Source organism: Erythrolamprus reginae, chromosome 9, assembly GCF_031021105.1.
Source record: "Erythrolamprus reginae isolate rEryReg1 chromosome 9, rEryReg1.hap1, whole genome shotgun sequence".
Lineage (NCBI taxonomy): Eukaryota > Metazoa > Chordata > Lepidosauria > Squamata > Dipsadidae > Erythrolamprus > Erythrolamprus reginae.
This window is the reverse complement of record NC_091958.1, coordinates 33336745-33352170: the sequence shown is the minus strand read 5'-3', so window position 1 is coordinate 33352170 and position 15426 is coordinate 33336745. Positions and strand designations below refer to the sequence as shown.

The 15426-nt window shown below is 47.2% G+C and overlaps 1 protein-coding gene across 1 annotated transcript in view; it reads left to right on the top strand.

The window, feature by feature from the left end:
- The window catches only part of LOC139171788 (ectonucleotide pyrophosphatase/phosphodiesterase family member 7-like), a 28801-nt gene extending 15730 nt beyond the window's left edge, over positions 1 to 13071 (top strand). Inside the window, exons 3-4 of the mRNA XM_070760221.1 lie at positions 5798 to 6421; positions 12775 to 13071. Coding sequence (XP_070616322.1) covers positions 5798 to 6421; positions 12775 to 13071 — 921 coding nt within the window. The remainder of the gene's footprint in view (positions 1 to 5797; positions 6422 to 12774) is intronic.
- The last annotated feature ends 2355 nt before the right edge of the window (positions 13072 to 15426 follow it).

The following is a 15426-nucleotide window of genomic DNA, read 5'->3' as shown; positions in this document are numbered from 1 at the left end:
CTGCCCGGGAAAGCCAGGAAGGTCCTCCTGCCCCCCCCAGCCGAAAACACAATGGAGGTCTTCCGCCACCAGATTGAGCCTCGTGTTGCTCCACCCCACTTCGCCTGTCATCCTGGACCTCCGTTGTGTTTTCGGGGGGGGGAGCAGCAGGAAAGCCCTGTGCCGGCCAGGAAAGCCCCCTTTGCTTTCCATGAAAGCAGCGCGCCTTTTAAACACGCTGCTTTCTTGCAACTCTTTCCTGGGCGGGGGGGGAGGAGGCCCAGGAAAGAGGTGCAGGAAAGCAGCATGTTTAAAAGGCGCGCTGCTTTCACGGAAAGCAAAGCCGGCTTTCCTGGCCGGCACAGGGCTTTCCCGCCGCTCCCCCCCCCCGAAAACACAATGGAGGATGACAGGTAGGGTGAAGCGGGGTGGAGCAACGCGAGGCTCAAGCAGGCAGCTTCCGTGCTTTTATTTCGGCGGAAGAGGAGGAGAGGGGGTGGATCGGGCGGGCGGGGGGCAGAGCCTTCTACTGCCGGCGCCTCCCCCCCGTGGGCTGGCAGGGGGATGGGGACTGCGCGCCCGTGGAAAAGGGTGGGCGGGGGGGTATTTTGGTCGCAAAGGCGCAATCCGATCAAGAGCCTCCGCTGCAGCCTTGTTCCAGGCCTCCGCAAGAGACTCCGCCGAATTGTAGACGAGTGCATCTGGAATAACCCCAAGCGCCGTCTGAAAGCTCTCTGGGTCCATCAGGCGTCTGAGGCGGAACAACTTAATCGGTTCCGCCTCCCTGCGGGGAAGGATTGGAGCCAGGAAGTCAAGCTGTAGTAGAAAATGGTCCAACCATGACAAAGGCAATGCTTCTAAGCCCCTTAGTCTCAGACCATTACTCAATTGCTCAGAAAGGAATACCATGTCGGGTGCGTTCCCTTCCTCGTGAGTTGGACCCTGTACTACTTGAGTCAGGTCCATGGCTGTCATGGTGGCCATGAACTCCTGTGCAGTCCAGAGGCTTCGCCGAGTGACGGCAGATTGAAGTCCCCCAAGACAATAAGTCCGGGGAACTCCACCGCCAACCCGGCTACCTCCTCGAGCAGCACAGGCAGGGCTTTTGACACGCAGCTGGGAGGCAGGTACGTGAGAAACAAGCCCACCTGAACCCCTAAGTCCAACTTCATCAAGAGAGACTCGCAACCCGCAATCTCTGGAGAAATGAGTCTACGTAGGCAAAGGCTCTCCCTGGCTATAATAGCCACTCCCCCCTTCCCTGGGGTCGAGGTTGATGCCATATGAACATGTGCAGAAGCAAAATCTCACTGGGACGTGCCTCCATGTACACCAGAGACCCAAAGCTGTGCGTGCAGCTCCTGTTTTACTACCTTTGTGGCGGCCTTAATCCGTAGCGGTAGGAACCTAATACTTCTCACGCTCACCCTTCACTTACCTGCATCCAAAATTGGCCATATGGGGTCTCCTAGGAGGGGCAGGGTGTGGTGGGCGGGGCCAGCCAGGAGTGGGATTTGGGTGTTCTCTGAAAAGCACAGAATTTTAGCTAGAGGTTCCCCCAAATTCTTGCAGACCCCCAGTGGCCGACCCCGATAGTATTTATATCTTAGTTGGTCCACCTAAGTCTCTGCTCATACTGGCAAAAACAAAATGATGGGTCTTCTTTACCTACCACATTTGGAAAACACAAGTTGGAGAAATCTGGTTTTTCTCTACCATGGTTGTAAGTAGATGACAGCCTACCCTTTGGTCCACGTAATGTCAGGCACAAGGAACCAGAATGACACCACGAGCTGATCAGAGTAGCTTCTTCATTGTTGCCTGCCTAACTACAAGAATGTCACCTGACACCGCATTCTCTTAGGATCAGACAGATCAAGGCTTTGGGGATCTCAAAGGGATCTGACTTCCATTGCTTTGTCTCCTACAGGAATTCCAACCTGCCCTGTCTCTTTACTTGCACCCTCTTTTCTAGTAGAATACCAGAGTTATTGGGACCTTGGAGATCTTCTAGCCTAACTCTATATCAGGGTTTAGCTGGAGATTCAAACTAGGTTGATACTTACACTAAGCTGCAAAGTGGGTTTGTCCAAGTTTGGCTTACCATAGTTGCTAAATTGTTAAATACAGTATACAATATTGTATATAATCAGGGGTGATATCCAGAAGGTTCTGACAGGTTCTGACAGGAAATTTTGAGTAGTTCAGAGAATTGGCAAATACCATCTTTGGCTGCCCCAAGTGGTGTGGGAATGGAGATTTTGCAATAGCCTTTCACTGCCACGCCCACTAAGCCACGTCCAGCAAGCTACACCACACCATGCCCATTAAGCCACACCCACAGAACTGGTAGTAAAAAAATTGGATTCCACCACTGCATATAATATAAAGATATTGTAAAAGACCACTATGGTTTATGGCCTACCTTGATAACTCAACCAATTCTTTCTTCAACACTAAAGTAAATTAGTATGTACAGATTAGATTAGATTAGATTTATTGGATTTATATGCCGCCCCTCTCCGCGGACTCGGGGCGGCTCACAACAATGGCAAAACCAGTACATAGTGACAAATCCAATACCCACCAATCCAATTACAGTTTTAAGTTAAAAATTCATAAAAACAACCCCAATATATATAAAAAACAAGCACACAATCAATCAAACACCAAAACAATATGGGCAAGGGGGAGATGTTTCAATTCCCCCATGCCTGACGGCAGAGGTGGGTTTTAAGGAGTTTACGAAAGGCAAGGAGGGTGGGGGCAATCCTAATCTCAGGGGGGAGTTGGTTCCAGAGGGTCAGAGCCACCACAGAGAAGGCTCTTCTCCTGGGTCCCGCCAGACAACATTGTTTAGTCGACGGGACCCGAAGAAGGCCAACTCTGTGGGACCTAACCGGTCGCTGGGATTCGTGCGGCAGAAGGCGGTCCCAAAGATATTCTGGTCCGGTGCCATGAAGGGCTTTATAGGTCATAACCAACACTTTGAATTGTGACCGGAAACTGATCGGCAACCAATGCAGACTGTGGAGTGTTGGAGTAATATGGGCATACTTAGAGAAGCCCATAATTGCTCTCGCAACTGCATTCTGCACGATCTGAAGTTTCCGAACACTTTTCAAAGGTAGCCCCATGTAGAGAGCGTTACAGTAGTCGAGCCTCAAGGTGATGAGGGCATGAGTGACTGTGAGCAATGACAGGTAATCCCTGACTTACAACAGTTCATTTGGTGAGCATCTGAAGTTACCTAATGGCACTGAAAAAAAGGGGTTTATGGCCATTTTTCACATTTAATGACCACTGTGGAATCTCCATGGACCCATGATCAAAATTCAGATGCCTGACTCATATTTATGACCATTGCAATGTCCCAGGATCATGTAGTCCTCTTTTGTGACCTTTTCCCAAGTGAAGGCAAATGGGAAAGCCAGATTCACTTAACAATTGCAGACAGACAACATCATAAAATGGGGCAAAACTCACTCATCAAATATCTCACTTAGCAACAAAAATCTTGGACTCAATTGTGGTCATAAGCCGACAACTACCTATAGAAAAAATGTATACCAACTAATCAATAGTGGGTTCCAAGACCCTTTACTACTGGTTTGCTAATGCACATGCACATGCGCACGATGCTCCTGCACCAGAGTTGGGTTCCTCCAGATTCTGACTGGTTGTATAGAACTGGTAGTAAGCTGGTGCTGACATCACAGAACCGGTTCTGTTGGTGCTGGTCCATGACTGCCGCCATTTTGTTTTTGGCTTCCGTGCATGTGTAGAAGGTGTTTTTTTGCTGTTTTTAGTGCCATTTTGGTTTTTTGCTTCTGCATATACATGTGTACGCCAACATGGTGCACCCACACAGCGTGCAATTCACACACAGCCACGCAGCTCAGGAGGAAGCGAACCAGCAGTGAGGTAAAATTACTACTAATTCTGCTAAAAATTACTGGGGTTTTTACTTCCATGCATTTTTGCTACCGGAAGGACATCCATGCATGAGATTTCGACTGCTGCACATGCGCAGAAGCCAAATCTCGCTGCGGCACCTAGAGAGGCAACTGGGTCCAGTGGCAAAAGCGGCCTGCCCAAGCTCTAGCCGCGTGGCCTGCTTTCTCCTCTCTCTCTCGAGATGAGTGCGGTGCAGGAGAGAACAGAACAGGCTGCGCAGCTGGAGCTTGGGGCCACCTAGCCTCCTCCTTGCGCCAAATGCCAGTGAGGGAAAAGCCGTTGTGCAAGGTAAAGCAGGCAGTGGGAGTGGAGCACTCGGGCCGCTCGCGGCAGGGCAGGGGGGAGGTGGGCAAATGGGCAGGGGCCAGAGCAAGTGGCCGGGGTAACTTCCTTTTTCATTTTCCAGCTTTTTTGCTCCTGTGTATTCGCGGAACCAAGAAAAGCCAGAAATTGCGTGTCCTCACACGAGATTCGGCTTCTGCACATGTGCAAAAGCTGAATCCTGTGCCGTGCACCATACCAGTGGTGCCAGGAATGGTGGCCCATTGCTGGACTCACCCCTATTCTGCGCATGTGCAGAAATTTCCCAGCCACTGGCACTACCTGGTTCTTAAAACAAGGAGAACCCACCTGGTTACCTGGTTCTGAACCAGGAAGAACCCACCACTTCAACCGATGCACCCAATTTAAATTTCCGGTACTTTTGAGTCACAAATACAAGGACTTTCTGAATGTTCATCTGGATTTGGAGCCGCTTTTATTTCCAAGGAAAAAAATTTGGCTTGTCCCCTGTAAAAAGCAATATTTTGAAATATTTGGGACATCACTCTTCCTCTGACATTAAGAACTTAAATTCCTCTTTTATTCCTTTGCAAGATTTGTCTGCTTTGTCAACTTAGATTTTATACTGAATCTGACCTTTTCCCAGTATATTAAATGTCAGTAAGACTATTATTACTTTACAGCTCCAGCTTAGCACTTTAGAAATTAAATTCAGCAGAATAACAATATGAGTGGTAAGAAGAAGATCTGACTACTGCTATTTTGAAATTCATATTATTCATATTATTTTTAAAAACTCTATAATTTGGGGGAGAAGAAAATTATTTCTGCTTAAAGCTTCATGTGTTTGTGGGTTAGACTCGTGTATTCTGAAGAAAGCAATATTTATTTCAAGAGCACTTATTCCAGACGAGGTAATTTGTAGGCATGCTCATAAATTTAATTGTAAGATGTTTGTGAGTGTTTTGTTTATTTGTCCTGGATGCCTTAAGTCTTATAGTGAAGATTTGTAATGGAAAGTAGTTTTCCCCAAGTACAGAAACAACAGAAAAATAAGCAATCAATATTTGTGGTATCAAGTTGGCCACAGTGAGTTTATGAGATTTACAATGGGCTGCTATGATTCCAATGTTACATTTTCATATTTGCCATTAATTTTCCTTTTTCTTTTTTTCTGCCTTTTTCTTCCCCCCCTCCTTCCTTCATTTTTTTAATTTCCCTTCCTTCCTGTACTTTCCTCCTTTTTCTTTTTTATTTCTTTTTTCCCTTCCTTCCCTCCTTTTTCTCTTTCCTTTCTTCCTTTCTCTCCTCTTTCCTTTCCACCTTCCTTCCTTCCTTTTCATGTCTTCCTTCCTCTCCTTTCCTTCCTTTCTTTCTTCCTTTCCTTCATTTCTTCCTACCTTCTTCCTTCCCTTTCTTCTTCCTTCCTTTCCCTCCTTTCCTTCCTTTCTTCCTTTCCTTCCCTCTCTCCCTCTTTCTTTCTTTCCTTCCTTTCTTTCTTTTTTCTCCATCCCTCCTTTCCTTTCCTTTTCCCTTTTCCCTTCTTTTTTTTCCTTTTCTTTTCTTCTTTCTGCATTAGGGAAAAAAAGCTGCCTCTTTTCACTATCCAGGCGGCAACGCCAACTACAGTGGTCAGGCAGTCACGAGAGCTTTGGCAGAATCCTTCACTCACCCCGACAGCAACGAGACCGAATGGAGAGAGAACATCGACATTGTCATGAACTGGTTTACTAAAGAAGATTTTGATTTTGTCACCCTTTATTATGGGGAACCTGACAATACTGGGCATTACGTCGGCCCGGAGACTGAGGCTAGGAAAAAAATAATCCAACAAATTGACCGAACCCTCGGTTATCTGCTCACTTCGATAGAAAAACACGGCTTGAAAGACACTCTCAATGTCATCATCACATCCGACCATGGCATGACCACCGTCAAAAAGGCACCAGAGATCAAAGAAATCTTGTTGAAAGATTACATTAAGTTCAAAGATCTGGTGAAGTTTGACATTGTCGATTACGGAGGATTTGGGATGATATTACCCAAAAATGGGACAGAAGAAGAAATTTATCAGAAATTAAAAAATGTCTCTCATCTGCACGTCTACAAAAAGGAAGAGTTTCCTGAACATTTCCATTATGCCAAGCACGAACGCGTGTTGCCAATCCTGCTTTATGCGGATCCTGGTTACGTGATTAACGGGGTAAGTTTGGTGTGAAATCAGAGCTGGATGATTGATTGATTGATTGATTTTATTTTATTTTGTCGAACAAGTATAGGATTATAGTTTGTATAAGCATAACTTAAGTAGTAAGTAATGATAAAAGAAGACAATAGGACAGTAGGAGAGGGATGGTAGGCACTATGGGGGGGATGGGACTTTTTCCTCCGCCAGTTGGATGAAGCTCTTTCTTCCGCAGCAGCTGATAGGCCCCTGCATTATCTCCCTCACCCAAAGGCCCCTAGCTCTTCGCTCCAGCCCTTTGGTCACAAAAATCCACATTCAGCCATAGCCTTTTGGCCACATGGGACACTTCGCCACCATCCAATCAGAACGGTTCTAACAAAATCTAGCAAAAGTTTGCTCTTTCATACACACACACACCAGTTGAATGATAGAGAGGGAAGGGACATCAGTGGCCATTTAGTCTGACCCCCCTTCTCATTCAGGAGACTTACAGAATGATGGAGAGGGAAGGGACCTCAGTGGCCATTTAGTCTGACCCCCATTCTCATTCAGGAGACTTACAGAATGATAGAGAGGGAAGGGACCTCAGTGGCCATCTAGTCTGACCCCTGTCTCATTCAGAATGATTACAGAATGATAGAGAGGGAAGGGACATCAGTGGCCATCTAGTCTGACCCCCTTCTCATTCAGGAGACTGTTACAGAATGATAGAGAGGAAAGGGACCTCAGTGGCCATCTAGTCTGACCCTCAGCTCAAGCAGGAGAACGGAGGGGACCTCAGAGGCCATCTAGTCTGACCCCCAGCTCAAGCAGGAGAATGAAACAGAATGATAGAGGTGGAGGGGAACTCAGAGGCCATCTAGTCTGACCCCCTTCTCATTCAGGAGACTGTTACAGAATGATAGAGAGGAAAGGGACCTCAGTGACCATCTAGTCTGACCCTCAGCTCAAGCAGGAGAATGGAGGGGACCTCAGAGGCCATCTAGTCTGACCCCCAGCTCAAGCAGGAGAATGAAACAGAATTATAGAGAGGGAGGAGACCTCAGAGACCATCTAGTCCAACCCTCTTCGCAAGCAGGAGAATTGGTCTTCCAGTCAAATTCATGGGCTGCTAAATTGGCTGGTGGAACTCCCTGCCTCATAACAAGCTAATCCTTTAAAAGCTAATTTGGGAACCCAATCAGAGCAGTCCTCTCAATGGGGGGGGGAGTGAGAGCTAGGTAGCATTCTCTTAGCAAAGGACAGATGTGAAGTTACTGGTTAATGCCTGGGGCCCCTTTATCACCTGCTCCTCATGGTAATCTTTGGAATTTTTATGATGTATGGAGCACTTATGACAAAAAAAGTCTCGAGAGAGGCAAAAACTCAGAGGCCCCAGAAGTGGGGATAGGGGGCCACCCCCGCCCTCTACCCATACACATTTAACAAGAGTTGGAAGGGACCTTGGTGGTCATCCAGTCCCACACCATCCTTCCACCCATACACATTTGAAAAATTCTGGCCTGCTAAATTGGCCGGGGAAACACACTGTTACATGGTCCTCTCTCAAACTCCCTTTGCATTTCTCTCTCTCTCTCTCTCTCTCTCTCCCTCTCTCTCTCTCCAGGGTCCTTTCCAACACTTGTTAATTTGTTTGGGAATCTGTAGATGTCACCGACTTGAGAAGGGGGTTGGACTAGATGACCTCTGTGGTCCCTTCCATCTCTCTGATTCTGTAGAAATCTGCTTGAGAAGGGGGTTGGACTAGATGATCTCTATGATTCTAGATGACCTCCTTAAGGTCCCATCCAATTCTGTAAGGGTCACCTGCTTGAGAAGGGGGTTGGACTAGATGCTCTCTAGTTTGTTTTCTCATAACCGCTTGTTCCTTTTGTATCTGCCTCGAGGCATCGTAAAAATTCCACAGATAATCATGATGAGCAGGTCATAAAGGGGCCCCAGACAGCAACCAGCCTTCACTTCTGTCCTTTGCTAAGAGAATTGACATCTGTCCTTCGTCGTCTGTTTCCTTTGAGAAGTATTCTCCCCATTCTCTTCCTCCTTCTCCTCCTCTACCTCCCTTCCTCCTCCCTTCCTCCTCCATCTCCCTTCCTCCTCCTCCTCCTCCTCTTCTTATCCTCTTCTTCCTCCAGTCCTCCTCTTTGTCCTCCTCTCTTCTCCTTTCTCCTGCTTCCTCTCCTCCTTCTCCTCCAGTCCTCCACATCTCTCTTCACCTTCTCCTTCCTCTCTTCCTTCTCCTCCTCCACTTCTTTGTCTTTTTCTTCTCATCCTCTTTGTCCTCCTCCTCCTCTTCTTCTTCTTCTTCTTCCAGTCCTCTTTGTGTCTCTCTTCTCCTTCTTTCTCCTGCTTCCTCTCCTCCTTCTCCCCCAGTCCTCCACATCCCTCTTCTCCTTTTCCTTCCACTCTTCTTCCTCCACTTCGTCTTTTCCTTCTCATCCTCTTCATTCTCCTCTTCTTCTTCCTCTTCCTCCAGTCCTCATCTTTGTATCTCTCTTCTCCTTTTTCTTTCTCCTGCTTCCTCTCCTCTTTCTCTCCCAGTCCTCCACATCCCTCTTCTCCTTTTCCTTCTTCTCCTTCCTCTCTTCCTCCTCCTTCCAATGTAAAGCAAAGCAGTTTCTGGCCTGCAGAATTGAAGAATATAAGCCTGTCTCCTCTTAAGATCCCACGATCTCCAGAGGCAATTCTCAGAAGAGAAATTCAGTAGGTGGCAAAAGCCAGGCCTGTGCTTGTAAGCAAGGCTACCAATCTGGAAAGGGAAAAATAAAATCAGTTTAGTTGGTACAGACCATCCTTGGAGACTTGGGGTCACAGCAAGCAGCAACTCCATCTATTTTTTTTTGGGGGGGGGGGTATTTATTTCTGGGATTAATTGGTGTTTGGGCACTGACACTTCTGAAACTCCAAAAGTTCACCCGGGTCTTTAAAAAAAAAAGGTCACATTTTCCTGGTCTTAATATTGAAGTCCTGTTAATATATTAACTCTCCTTGCAAAAGAAATCAATGTAAACCCTTTGCATTTGATAGCGTTCTTTCCTTAGCCTATTAACCACTATTAGCATTTCACATTTTTCTTTCCCCACATCTTCTCCCCCCTCCCGAAAGCTCTAACATCCTCAGCTGATCAATAAACAATAAAATGCAATTTTGCACAGAAAGGTGGCCGAGGCTTTTTAATTCCTCACTTTCAGATGGTGACCTTTCCTTCTGAACGCGCTCCTCTGTCCTTATCATCCAAAACCAGGCCACTGCTTGTACATATAACCCCCACCCACCCAGCCCCGCAACAACCAGAAATCTGCAAATCTGTAGTAGATCACAGCGCTTGTCGCTGGCATCTTAGAATAGAATTGAACGAATCAATGGCGAAAGACACCCGGTGCAGCCAGTTCGGGCAAATAGGTAGCGGTGGCAGGTGGTGGTTTGATGAACTAATAGCAGTGGCAGTGCGAGGCAGAGGCCTCATGACTTCCTGGTTTTTAACCCTCTGCTCATGTGCAAAGTCTTCCTTTTTTGAAGTGTGCACTTCCAAAACAGTGGGGAAGGTAAGTAGGTTTCACTGCTGGAACAAATGAGCTGGAAGGGACCTTGGAGGGCCTCTAGTCCAGCCCCCTGCTCAAAGCAGGAGAGCCTCGGTAGTGCAGTGGTTAGCGTGCAGTACTGCAATCTACTTCTGCTGACCACTGGCTGCCAGCAGTTTGGCAGATCAAATCTCAGTAGGCTCGAGGTTGATTCAGCTTTCCATCCTTCCAAGGTCGGTAAAATAAGGACGCAGATTGTTGGGGGCAAGAGGCCGACTCTCTGTACACCGCTTAGAGAGGGCTGTAAAGCACTGTGAAGTGACAAATAAGTCCAAATGCTATAAATGCTATGCTACAATACTTCAGAAAAGTGGGGAATACGTGGATTAACAACCCTCCATGTAAAATTGCTTCCCCACTTCTGAATGGCTAGCATGACAAGAGGAAGATCTGGGCATGACATCGGAGAGCAGAGGCGTGAGGGTCTTCTCTAGGGTTCTGATAGGAGGCCCCAAAATGCCGTTGGCTATGGGGCCCACTTTTCCAACTGTCCATCACGCGGCTCCAAAGCCCCTCTTCACATCCCCAGGGCTACACCTAAGGTGACTTTTAAGCGGGAGGCTCTTTGCTCTCCATCTTGGCCGATTGTTTTGAGTAGAGCCACACTGACATGTAGTGGCCACTACGGTAGCAAGTCCAGAGGGCTGCCGCATTTGGTCAGTGGGACTGTGTGAAGAGTTAGATCTTGCAGACTGAAGAGAGGAAGGGAGGCATGGAGGCAGGCAGGGGTGGGCTGCTGCCCAGATTGGGGGGGGGGGCAGGACGCAGTGGGGTAGCAGAAATGGAGCTCCACCCCTGAGCACCCAATTTGCACTGAAAGATGTTGAAAGAAAACGCAGAGCATCCTGCATAAGCCACGCCCACAGTGTGGTAGTAAAAATGTTGGTAGCCCTTCATTGGAGGGAGGGCGACAAACAAGAAGGGAGGGAGGGAAGAAGGGAGGGAGGAAAGTAGGAAGGGAGGAAAACAAGGAAGAAGGGAGGGAGGGGAGGAGGGAGAGAGGGGAGGAGGGAGGGAGGGAAGGAAAACAAGGAAGAAAGGAATAAGGGAAGGAGGGAAGGAAACAAGGAAGAAGGCAGGAAGGGAGGGAGGGAGGGAAAGTAGGAAGTAGGGAGGGAGGGAGGAAAGTAGGGAGGGACGAAAACAAGTAATGAGGGAAGGAGGGAGGGAGGAAAGGAGAAAGGAAAGAAGGAAAACAGGGAGGAGAAAAACAAAAAGGAAGGAAGGAGGGAGGGAGAGTGGGAGAGAGAGAGGGAAGTAGGAAAGAAGGAAGGATCGGAGGGATTGAGGGAGGGAAAGAAGGAAGGAGGGAGGAGGGAGGGAAGCAAGTAAGAAAGGAATAAGGGAAGGAGGGAAGGAAGCAAGGAAGAAGGCAGGAAGGGAGGGAGGGGAAGTAGGAAGTAGGGAGGGAGGAAGGGAGGGAGGAAAGTAGGGAGGGACAAAAACAAGTAATGAGGGAAGGAGGGAGGGAGGAAAGGAGAAAGGAAAGAAGGAAAACAGGGAGGAGAAAAACAAAAAGGAAGGAAGGAAGGAAGGAAGGAGGGAGAGTGGGAGAGAGAGAGGGAAGTAGGAAAGAAGGAAGGATCGGAGGGATTGAGGGAGGGAAAGAAGGAGGGAGGAGGGAGGGAGGGAAGCAAGTAAGAAAGGAATAAGGGAAGGAGGGAAGGAAACAAGGAAGAAGGCAGGAAGGAAGGGAGGGAGGGAAAGTAGGAAGTAGGGAGGGAGGGAGGAAAGTAGGGAGGGACAAAAACAAGGAATGAGGGGAGGAGGGAGGGAGGAAAGGAAAAAGGAAAGAAGGAAAACAGGGAGGGGAAAAACAAAAAGGAAGGAAGGAAAGAAGGGAGGAAGCAAGGAAGGAGGGAGGGCAGAAGAGAAAAAGATGATATTTTTAATGTTTTCTCAGATTTTAAAATACAGTGATCCCTCGATTTTCGCGGGTTCAAACTTCGCGAAACGGCTATACCACGGTTTTTCAAAAAATATTAATTAAAAAATACTCCGCGGTTTTTTTTCTATACCACGGTTTTTCCCACCCGATGACGTCATACGTCATCACTAAGAGTCACTTCTCTCTCTCTTTCTCTTTCTTTCCTGTCATTCTCTGCTTCAATCATTTTCTCATTTCTCTTTTTTCTCCCTTTTTCTATCATTTTTTTCTCTCTCTCTACCTTCCACTCTCCCCCCTCTTGCTCTCTCTCTCTTTCTCCCTCTCCCTCTCTGTGAGAACGCCTGCCCCCACCTCTCCTGCAGCCCCCTCGCTGATAGCTGGGACAAAAGTGCTCTCAGCTAAGGGACTGTGAGTGGGGCGAGGCAGGCATTCTCAAAGCGCTCAGAGCGGCTACCGGCCGAATGAGGAGGATGAGAAGCCGTAGCGCCAGCGCTGCTGCAGGTGGACCCGTGTCCGGAGAAAGCCGGCGAGAGTGGTGGATCGGGCGGGCGGGCAGTAGCGGCGAGGGGGCCGGAGGCGCTGGGGGGGCAAGGGCAGCCGACATTCAAAGCAATCTTTGCCGGCCTCCGCACTTTCGTTGCTCCCTGCCCTAATTTCAAGCCCGGCTCCTTGCGCTGCCTTGAAAAAGGGTGTGTGGGGGTAGTTTTTGGCTGTCCATAGCCAAAAATGGTGTTTTTACTTCCGCACCGCTACTTCACGGAAAATCGACTTTCGCTGGAGGTCTTGGAACGTAACCCCCGCGAAAATCGAGGGAACACTGTAGTTATGTGGCACTTAGTAATCTTTTACTTGTAATACAGCTGGATTATTAATTTGACTTCTTTCAATGCTTTCCTTTTCAGAGGTTTATTCTCTTTGTCAACAAAGGGGACCATGGTTTCGACAACGAAGACATGGACATGAAGACCATCTTCAGAGCTTTTGGTCCCGATTTCAAGAAGGGCTATTTAGCCGAACCTTTCGACAGCATCCACATTTATCCTCTGATGTGCAAGCTCCTAGGAGTCCAGCCAGAACTGAACAATGGCTCTTTGGCTTTGACCAAAGACATGCTGAGATCATCAGCACTGGGAAAATTCCTTGTTCCTCTCCTGGGGTTTGGGACCATCAGCCTCCTCTTCCTCCTGATGTCCATCTAGCTTTGACAATAAGGTATATAATCAATCATCAAAGATAATCCACGCTTTCCCCTTTGTAAAGAAAGTAATGGACGTGTTATGGAAGATCCTGGGTGAGGAACATATATTTAGAGTTTTGAAAATCCTTGAAGATCTAAAAGGTAATAAGTGATCTGGCTATCTTATCCAAGCAATGCATTACGAGCAGCAAATCCAAAATTTTCTGGTGAAAGAATTCTTAGGAAATTCAGAATCACTCAGGGAAAAGGCAATAGAGATGATGATGATGGACCAGAAATAGACCTTCGAAAGAGTTGGAAGGAATTGGGCAAGCTTAATCCCATAACAAGAAAATGCAGACTGGACGTCATGACTCTTTTCTACACAGAAGGAAGTCTCAATCTTTTTCTTCATTATCCTAGAACCCAAGATATGCAATAGTGGGTTTAATACAGGCCTTCTTAGATTAGGAGTCCTTTCAGGCAGTCATCTTATCACCCTAGACACTTGGTGGCTTGACTACTGCAGCTTGTTGTGTATGGGGAAGCCCTTGAACACTTCCCAGAAGCTTCCACTCTTCCAGAAAACAGCAGAAGGATGCCTATGATATGCGCATAAACACTTCTGTTTCATGAGCTGCACTGGTCACCCATGTGGTTCCAGGTGCATCAAGAGTCTGGTGGCTACCTATAAAGCCTTATGTGGCCTAGGACCCAACGTAATTCCATAATATCTACCTAGCACTTTGATCAAACAGGTTTAGTCCTCTCGAGCCATGGTGACACAGTGGTTAGAGTGCAATACTGCCGGCTGCCTGCAACTTGGCAGATTGAATCTCACCAGGCTCCAGGTTGACTCAGCCTTCCATCCTTCCGAGGTTGGTAAAAATGAGGACTCATTATTGGGGGCAAATACACTGATTCTGTAAACCGCTTAGAGAGGGCTGTAGAAGCACTGTGAAGTGATATGTAAGTCTATGTGCTATTGCTCTTAGCTTCCTTTGATTAAACAATGCCACCTTTTGGGGCCCCAGAAACAGGCCATCTCTGTCACAGCAGAGTGTTTTTCAGAGTATAAGACACACTTTCTCCATCCCCTAAAAAAGGGTGGAAATGTTGGCGTGCCTTATAAACTGAAGACAGCTATTTTTGGCTTCCCAAAATCATGCCCCACGCATCCTATTTTCACCAAAAACAGGGTTGTTTTTTGCAAAAGCGGGGCATGCAGAGCAGGGCGGATTCTCATTACTGCTGCTAAGACACACTTTCCCCATCCCCTAAAACAGGGTGGAAATCTTGATGCGTCTTATACTCTGGTGTGTCTTGTAATCTGAAAAATATGTTACCTTCTGGAATGAGTCCCCCCCCCCCCGCAAAATCCAGCCCCCCTTCCATTGTCTTAATGCTTTGGAGGGCCTTGAAGACTTGGTACCCAGGCCTTTGCCTAGGATAGGGAGTCTGCTTTGGGTGGGATCACTTCTCGTTGCTACCTGCATTTTGCATCTTTCATCCCTTCGTTGTGCTATGGAATCGTTGGATTGTTTTTTGTGTCTTGATTTGTGAAAACCTGGAGTCGCCAAAGCTCCATAAAACTATCCTAGTGAAAAATCTGGATCGGTCCATAACTTTAATCAATGTGCAACATTCATTTCTGTTCTTATTTTATTTCTTCTGGTGATCCAAAGCTTCCTTTCTGGGTTTTCTTCAGCTCTTTTAAATTGGTCTAGTTGTGAAAGTGCTGAACCAGGAACTGGGAGATTGTGAATTCCCATCCTTACTTGAACACACACAGATAGTACCCAACTTAAAACTACAATTAGCACCAATTTTTTTTAATTTTTTTTGTTATTGCACTTTTTTTCTTTACATATCTCTATTGCAAAATGAACAGATCCTTGACCTTATTCTTACAACTAGCAGCAATATTAGTGCCAGAACTTTTATTGCTAAGCAAGGTATTGTATTATTGTATTAATTAAATTTGTATACTTCAAACAAGATCAAAACAATTTAAAACCCAATTCATACAGTCATACAATCTTATTATGGCCCGATCTAAAGGTGTGTCAATTAATCATAGTCCCCAGGCCTGCTGGCAGAGCCAAGTCTTTAAAGCTTTTCGGGAAAGCCAGTATGGTGGAAATAGTACAGAACTCAGGAGGTAGTTGGTTCCAGAGAGCTGGTGCCACCACAGAGAAGTCCCTGCCCCGTGGCCCTGCCAACACTGCTTAGCCAATGAGACCCGGAGAAGGCCAACCCTGTGTAGCTGTTAAGTGAGCAGTGCGGTGGCCTAGAGGTGGAGCTCTCGCCTCACAATCAGGAGGCTGTGAGTTCAATCCTAAGTAGGGGCAAATATTTCTCGCTCTGGGCACATTGA